The 8,152-nt window shown below is 33.0% G+C and overlaps 1 protein-coding gene across 1 annotated transcript in view; it reads left to right on the top strand.

Moving 5' to 3' along the window:
• LOC106462189 (protocadherin-16-like) overlaps window positions 1–8,152 on the top strand; it is a 50,450-nt gene that overhangs the window by 24,682 nt on the left and 17,616 nt on the right. The window contains exons 6-11 of the mRNA XM_022389386.1: window positions 783–890; window positions 1,895–1,996; window positions 2,322–2,447; window positions 4,615–4,705; window positions 6,174–6,457; window positions 7,214–7,269. Of these exons, the coding sequence (XP_022245094.1) occupies window positions 783–890; window positions 1,895–1,996; window positions 2,322–2,447; window positions 4,615–4,705; window positions 6,174–6,457; window positions 7,214–7,269 (767 nt within the window). The remainder of the gene's footprint in view (window positions 1–782; window positions 891–1,894; window positions 1,997–2,321; window positions 2,448–4,614; window positions 4,706–6,173; window positions 6,458–7,213; window positions 7,270–8,152) is intronic.

The raw sequence follows: 8,152 nt of genomic DNA, 5'->3' as shown, positions 1-8,152 counted from the left end.
TATATTCCGTAAAATACGGTAGCCATTCTTCTATTTCCCCCATATCTTGTCTCTTTCATCCCATCTTCAACAAGTCTGTCTTACTAGACTATGAACCTCGTACCGTTGCGAAGATCAGGTATCTGTGTGGTTGTTTCACCCTTGGAATACCACAACAGTAGGTGAACGTTTAGGAATAAGATTATTCCCTCAACAGCGTAAAACTAAAATTGAAGCAATAGTAAAAATTGCGAATAAAAATTATTTCTTTGATTATCATATTTGGTTTTTATTATTCTTCAATGAAATTGGATGTAGTTTGTATATACATATATGTAGCTATTAATTAAAAACTCTTTATTCAAGAAAAACATTCTTTATTTCAAGAACACAGATCTTTTAAGATTATTTTTAAGCATTATTTATTTATACATGACATACTTGAGTAAGAGATGTTTACATAATATATTCACACAGTTTTATAAAGTTGCTGATTTTGTTTGAGTTTAGGAGCATTAACAAAATCGTCTTGAGAACGATAAAAATGTTTTATAAATAGCTCAATCAATTGTTAGTTTTTAAACTTGAATATTTGCTTCAGAGATTAATATAACTAGTCTTTAAGTCAGAAAAAGTTAGAGTAAACGCCGATTAGTCTCTATGCTAACCTTTTAATTAACGAAAGCTGATTAATATCAATACTTACCTTTTACTTAAGAAAAAAAAATACTGTATGGGTCAAATCTGGTGCTAGTTTTCTTGAAATGATAACATTCTCTTAATTATGTCAATTTGTCTGAAAGGTTACTGTAGTAGGAACAGTGGTGAAAGAAGACATCAAAGCAGAAGATGATGACCAACCCGGGCCATATAGTACTGTGGAATATTTTGTGGAGCCTGGACCATATTCTGTAAGTCATGCTAGAACTGCTAAGAATAGTCTGGACCATATTCTGTAAGTCATACTAGAACTGCTAAGAATAGCCTGGATCATATTCTGTAAGTCATACTAGAACTACTAAGAATAGCCTGAACCATATTATGTAAGTCATACTAGAACTACTAAGAATAATTCTAGCATGACTTACAGAATATGGTCCAGGCTGCTAAGAATAAAACATTTTTATATCCAAAAAAATTTCATGTTATCCATTCTCATCTTGAAATGGCTGAAAGGAATCACACCTGTTATAAAACTCGTGTCCAAACCAGATTCTAATAGTTCCCTCTCGTGTTGTACAAATATTTTATTTTTGTCTTTATTAGTAAAACATCTGTTTGTATAGCTCTACACATTAGGCATTTTTAATAACATTGGTCTAACTCGAACTTATATTTCCGGTTCTGAAACATCCTATATTTCACTCAGCAGGGATGACGATTACACTGAGTTTCCACGAGTCATTAAATTATTGAAGATGTTTAATGGTATTATCGTCTGTACTCTGTGATTATTTCTTTAAAAAACTTTTTCTTCTAAACACTTTTCAATCGACTACCATCCCTTCATTTCTTGGCAGATTGAGTTGAAACTTGGTAGGGCCAGACACCTTTTTAATTTTTTTTACTTAGACTTTTATAAGCAATTTATGTGGTCTAAAGTTGAACAACCCAAAATGTATATATTTTGGGCTTCTGTGGAGTCATATTTACAGCAATCAAAACGAAAATTAACATAAATTTTCATGCGCTTAACACATTGATATAAAAAAGTTGGATTTGCCATTTTGAATCTTTTTTTTTTTGTTAATTTATGTTTTTAATTTACAACGGAGTCTTGCAGTAAAAGCTTCCAATACGGGGTTTGAACGGTGGTATCAGATACCTGCATATTGTAAAAGTAGATTCTTAAGTTTTATCATAAAATTTTAAATCATTTACATGTACTTAATTTCAGTTTTCTACACTATATTAGCACTTGCTGAGCTTCGAGAGTCGTCTGGATGGAAAGCTAGTATTGAAAGCATCATTAGATTATGAAACACTTCCTCGTTTTTCTGTCACTATTCGAGCTCATGTGAGTATTTGTTTCATCAAACATCAAAATTGTTTCTTTTTTACATTTTATATTGTCAATAACACTGAAAGAATTAACCTTAATCTTTTTAATTTTCTCAAAAGGATTTTAAGTTTGTTTTTTTCGCTATATTTAAGATCCTGGGAAATTATAATTTTATGAAACCGTTTAAGTTTATAATTACACTTTCTTCACTGTTTTATAGGCAATACGAATCATAAAAATTGGTGTAATTTAACTTCGTAAGTTCCGTTACGATATATGTCTTTCCTTATACAAGTCAATACTATCTAGAAACTGTATTTATCGACTTTGAATCCTATAGGATCAAGGTGATCCGCCAAGAAGTGTTATGACCAGACTAACTGTCAATGTTGTAGACGCAGATGACCAGAACCCGATATTCCTAGTGGATAAGTACACCGCAATATTACCCAACTCCCCTCAATCAGTAAGTGTTACAGTAGAATTGCTAATATTTCACCACTTCCTTTTTTTATCTGGATTCATATATATATATATTAGTTTTTTCGAAAATATAACACAGTCACTTTAATATCGATCCTAACGCACTCGTGGTAAGCTGCTGACAATCAAGATTTAAGTGTTTAGTTCTCAACTTTAAGTAATTAAAAGTTTGTATGAGACTAAATATACTATGTAAGAAAATTAGAGGTGGATCAGATTCATATTTTAATTCTAACCTTAAATATATATTAACAACAAACTAGATCCAATACTTTTTGGTTATATATTCCTTTTCCAATATACATCACACGTATAACTTTGCTATATTGTACGTTTGGACTCAATAACTGGAACGTCGTTATGATGTTTTGTAATAGATTGTTTTAAATAAATGTTTTTCTTAGGACTAGTATATAAAGTTTTTTTTAAAACAGCATTTGTCTATATATATATATGTTATGACATGATTATAGAAGAATGTTAATTATATTACCCAACCTGGCCTAAAACAACTTATACAGAGGGTCGATTACGTTATGTTAAAACAATTTTGAGTATGCAAATCAGCATGTTACCTGGCAACCACAATCTACATAAAGTCGCGGTGGAACGACATGTACCGAGCTTTACATTTTGGCATTGTTTCTCATTTCGTAGATAGTGTGATACCATCAAAAATTAACCACTATTTGGAAAGGTATGTAACAGCCTTTTCTGACACAAAACATTCAGGCCCTCAGATTATAAAGTTGTGTTCAGTTGGGATGTTTGGCCTTTCCAAGACGAGGATATACATAGAATTTAACGATATTTTAAGAAAAGGAATATGGATCAACTTGAGACACCAGGGCCATCCAGAAAGAGACCTGCAACAAGTCGTACTCCATTTATGGTGATCAAAATGCAGCATCTTGTAACAGGTTAGAATCAATGAACTCTAATATCAGTAGCAAAAGCTGTACACTTATCCCAGTAAACACAACGAAACATAATTAAGAATAATCTTTGGCTAGAAAAGTGACACAAGTCAGGTGTACACAAGTTGATTCCACGACATATCCGTTGAACCGTCGTATACCTCAAGTAGCTGGAGAATGAAACAGGTATTCATGCTATTCCGTATAAAGACATATCGGTCAAATCATCGAACGCAGCTCTTGTGATTTCTGTTCAAGTAGTTGAAACAGGTGCAGGAAACTATCGTTCTCGTACACTAGATAGATGGCTTATGGGAAGCATTCCGGTAGGAGGTGCGTAATTTGGATATGACATTCTTTCAACGGAGACTTTTTTAATGGAAACTCGGCTAATGTAAACGTACAACATTGGCACCATTCACGTTTCTGTCTTAAGCATTAGAATTATGTAAGGCTACAGGTTTGGTTTAGTTTGTTATGAATTTTGCGTAAAGCTACACGAGGGCTATCTGCGCTAGCCATCCCTAATTTAGCAATGTAAGACTAGAGGGAAGGCAGCTAGTCATCACCACCAACCGCCAACGAATAGTGGGATTGACCGTCACATTATAATGCCAACGGCTGAAAGGGCGAGCATGTTTGGTGTGACGGGGATTCGAACCCGCGACCCGCAGATTGCTAGTCCTAACAACTTGGCCATGCCGGACCTAGACTACAGGTACAAGCCTCCACAAGTATGTAACATAGACAATAGTGTAAAAAGTTATGACCAACCTATTTTTATAATGTTTGACTATATGAAGGTATAGCTTGCATTCTTGAAGTTTGGTGTTATGAAAAAATTACTTCAGACCACGTTCGTGCTAAAAAGAAACTGGGATATTTTCATTAAGCCTTTCTATTTTCGTGATGTATCTTGTATTTCGCTGGAATCTAAAAATACGTGAAATAATTTCGATTTCAGTAGACTTGCTTGTTTTTTTTAAAAAAGAGAAATGTACAAATATTTTATTACTTAAACTAGATTACGTAATAAATGTTCAAATGGCACAGGAGTAACCTCTTTATGCGTGGTTCATCAGTTGATTTGTTCCTATTTAGAAATTTGTTTCAAGAAAATTTATCAAAATAAAGAACGTGTTTGAACAATAAAAGAAGCTAAATTTAAAGTGAGGTGACTCAATATTACAGTTTTTTAAAATGTATCTTTCTTCTCTTTTGTTATTCATTTAGGACTTAGAGTTAGTTATTTCTCCGGAGCCAGTTCTGGCTGAAGATCCAGATGTTGGAATTGGATCCCCTTTACGCTATACTTTCAACTCTGGTAAGTACAGTTGTTAAAAGTTATATAGTATAAATGTTGTTTATAGGTTTGTACGCTTCTATGTAATGATAAGAATTAAACTACAACATGCAGGCAAAACTTTATGCTAGTATCAACTTCCACCACTTCTTTTGCAACTGATTACATATAATAACAGGTTATTAAATGACCCCTCATTGATTTTGTTGATATACCTTACCTACCTAAAACAAACAATGCTCTCTTTTGCGTCGTTCATTTATATGCTGCTATGTAGAGTACGCATCTAGTATATCCATATATATCCCAAAATAATCATTTCAATGGGTTCTTTCTTTCAGATGCATTGTATGTATTCTCTAAAACTACTAAAATCGGAACTTTTAACCAGAACGGATCCTCATGCGCACGTGTGTTTAGAGATCCTAATTTTGGACTACTGGGCAGAGGGAAAGCAGCCAACCAAATACACCTGCAGACAAGAGAAGTTTGTCTTTCCCTTTTAACACGCTAACGATTGAGTGTTACTCTTATAACACACCCGCAGCTAAAGGTGTAGAGAGTGTTAACTGGTATCACGACTCGAGCCTTAAACTTTTTGTTTTGAAGCTCACCTGGTTAACTATTAGGCTACGCCCTATTTAAAACTCAAATAACCGCTGTAACGTCGTTATTTGGTTTTTAATTACACAAAACCCAAAATAATATTTACCACATACCCTTCAGTTTTGCGTTACTGTGCCAAAGGTGGATCAGCGGGATTCTTGAGAGTTTATAACGCTAAAATTCAGGATTAGGTCATTGCGGTTGGCACAACTTAGACAGTCCATTGTGTAGCTTTGCACTTAAAACCAAACAGATAACAATTCAGGTTGTTGTAAAGTTAATTAAAGTATCGCAGTTGAACATTGTACTCCTTACCTTCCACAGCGGGTTTCAAGAAAAGTTTGTTCATTGTAAATCGCTGCTGAAGATGTACTGTACTAAATGTATACTTTAATTTTGAGCTGTTGAGTAGTCACAGTCATAAAGAAAATATAAAGTAGATGGCACGTGTTAGGAATGTTGATACAGTAACAGTAATTACAGAAAATTGTAATAACATTTTCTGTACAAAGCAGTTAGTCGAGAATTAGTGGAGTTTTTCTTTTTGTTGTATGTAACAGAAAGATGTATAGAGTTAAATAGAAAGCCATTTCGAGATAACGTATACCGAAAGACAAATCTAAAACAACTTGTTGAACATTACAGATTTTCATTTGAAACTCATTGTGAGTTGAATTTCTTTTATGTTGTTTTTCTTTTCTTTGGCTTTTATTTAGGCATTTTGGGCAGTCTTGTAATATTCCATTTTTTTCCGTGTGCAAATGTTTTTACTCGAATTGTTGAATAAAATACAATAAGATAATTTTAGAAATAATAAAATCAACTTGTTTCAGAAGAATCAATTACGATTTAAAATTAAGTTGTGCGATTTATCTTTAAACAGATTCTGAGGAGTATACGTACTTCAACCTTGACCCTGTGTCGGCAAAGGTCACCATCAAAAGGCCGATCCCACAGAATTTTCCTCTACCGGTGACTCTTGTTATTCGCGCTTCTCAACTAAATGAGAAAGACAGATTTACCCTGACCACTCTGACTATTAGAACAGATCATCCTCTACCAACAGTTTTAAAGTTTCTCCAGACTGATTATGTCACAACAGTTTTGGAAAACACGCCCCCTGGTGTAGTGATTTTGACTGTCCAAACGTCTAAGTTTGTGGACACGGTGAGATTGGATAATTGTTTCATATAGTTCCTTGTGAAAATACATTCATACTAAAATATTTACTTATTCTTCATTTGTTATCTATTGACTTGTACTGACATTTTGTTTCTCAATCTTAGTTTAGTTGAAATGTGTATTTACGTGTACATTTTTTCGTTTTGTATCAAATTCATTAGTTTTTAGAAGATTTAGTCTGTACAGTAGTTAACAGATTTACAAACATGTCATCAATGTTTTTTCGACAGCAAAGCCTTAAAAAGATGCTAATTCGTTTAAATATAATTATTCCTATATTTAAAACAGTAATTTTAAAAATGTGCTCCCTACAAGTAAATAAGGAATAGAGATAAGGATGTAGGTGTTTTCATTCTGATAATAGATTCCTGTGATTAAAACATGAGTTACAACCTAAACATTATTATTATCTTTAACTATGTATTGTTTCCCCATTAATATGTATACTTACATATAAATTATGAATATTTAATTTGAATGGTGTAAAAAAATTGTATATCCCTTAAGTATTCCACTGAAGTATAAATAACAGAATTTTTTTTTATGAAATTAATTCATAAAAAGCAGAATATAGCCTAACAGTAAAACGTATAAAAAATCAAAGTATATGACATTTTTTGAAGTTGTGAAAAGTCTTTATTTCTAATTTAATAAGAACATTTACCAATTACTGAATGAATACCAGCATCTCATACGAGCAGCAATAACGTTTCTAGTTTCTTGTTTATTTTGTCTTTGCAGAATATCCGATACCAGTTGCTAGATGACGTTTCGGAACAGTTTGCTATCAGAAGTTCGTAAGTAAGCATTGTAACCATGAATGTATTTAAAATGAACGCAAAGTTATTTTGAGAAGGTGAAATAACATCTTATATTAAATAGTATTTGTTGTTTTTATCAAAATATAAAATAAAACAGTGTCCTAAAATCGTATCTATATCTATCAATTTCTAGTATTTTATAGCAGTGTTTTTATAAAGTACCCAGTCCTGCTCGGAAAGTACAGAAAGATGCAACTTCTTGATCACTGCAAAAATAAAAAAAGGCTCGACTACTTAGTACGTGAAAGGACAATTATAGAGATTTGTATCTAGATAAATGAAAAGCATTTTGTATAAGAACAAGTGCAATAAAACACATGCTTTATTAAAGCAGGTATACAGAGCAGATGAAGATACAAGCAGACCGTAATGAGATAGAGCAGCGTTTTCCAAACTATGGGTCGCAAGCGGAATGTTAGTGGGTCGTAAAAAGTTATACTAGAATTACGCATTAGCTTCGATTAAACGCTGTCTCGAGATAGTTCAAGACTCGGGCTTTCATTGCCAGGCTGTTGTTGTATCAAGCAGTATGTTGTTTTGACGAGCTTAACGAATCAGGGTTGATCATGCTCTCAATTTAATCATTCGTCATCGTAAAAAGGAAATTAATTTTCACCTATTCATACAGTACTTTAGCTATAGTACCGGTTTTATCAGTTGATTGCAGAATTTTAACTTTTGGAAGGTAAAAGCGATTTTGCGAGATATTTGCGCAACGAGGAATTTGTTCTGAGGCTCACGTATTTGGCAGATATTTTTTCAAAACTAAACGAACTGAATTTGTACTTGCAAGGAGCAGAAGGTATCAGTATATTCGCAGTTCATGAGAAAATTCGAGGTTTCATGAAAAAACTTGTTC

This window comes from Limulus polyphemus, unplaced genomic scaffold (assembly GCF_000517525.1).
Source record: "Limulus polyphemus unplaced genomic scaffold, Limulus_polyphemus-2.1.2 Scaffold1115, whole genome shotgun sequence".
Lineage (NCBI taxonomy): Eukaryota > Metazoa > Arthropoda > Merostomata > Xiphosura > Limulidae > Limulus > Limulus polyphemus.
This window is presented reverse-complemented; position numbering and strand designations above follow the sequence as displayed.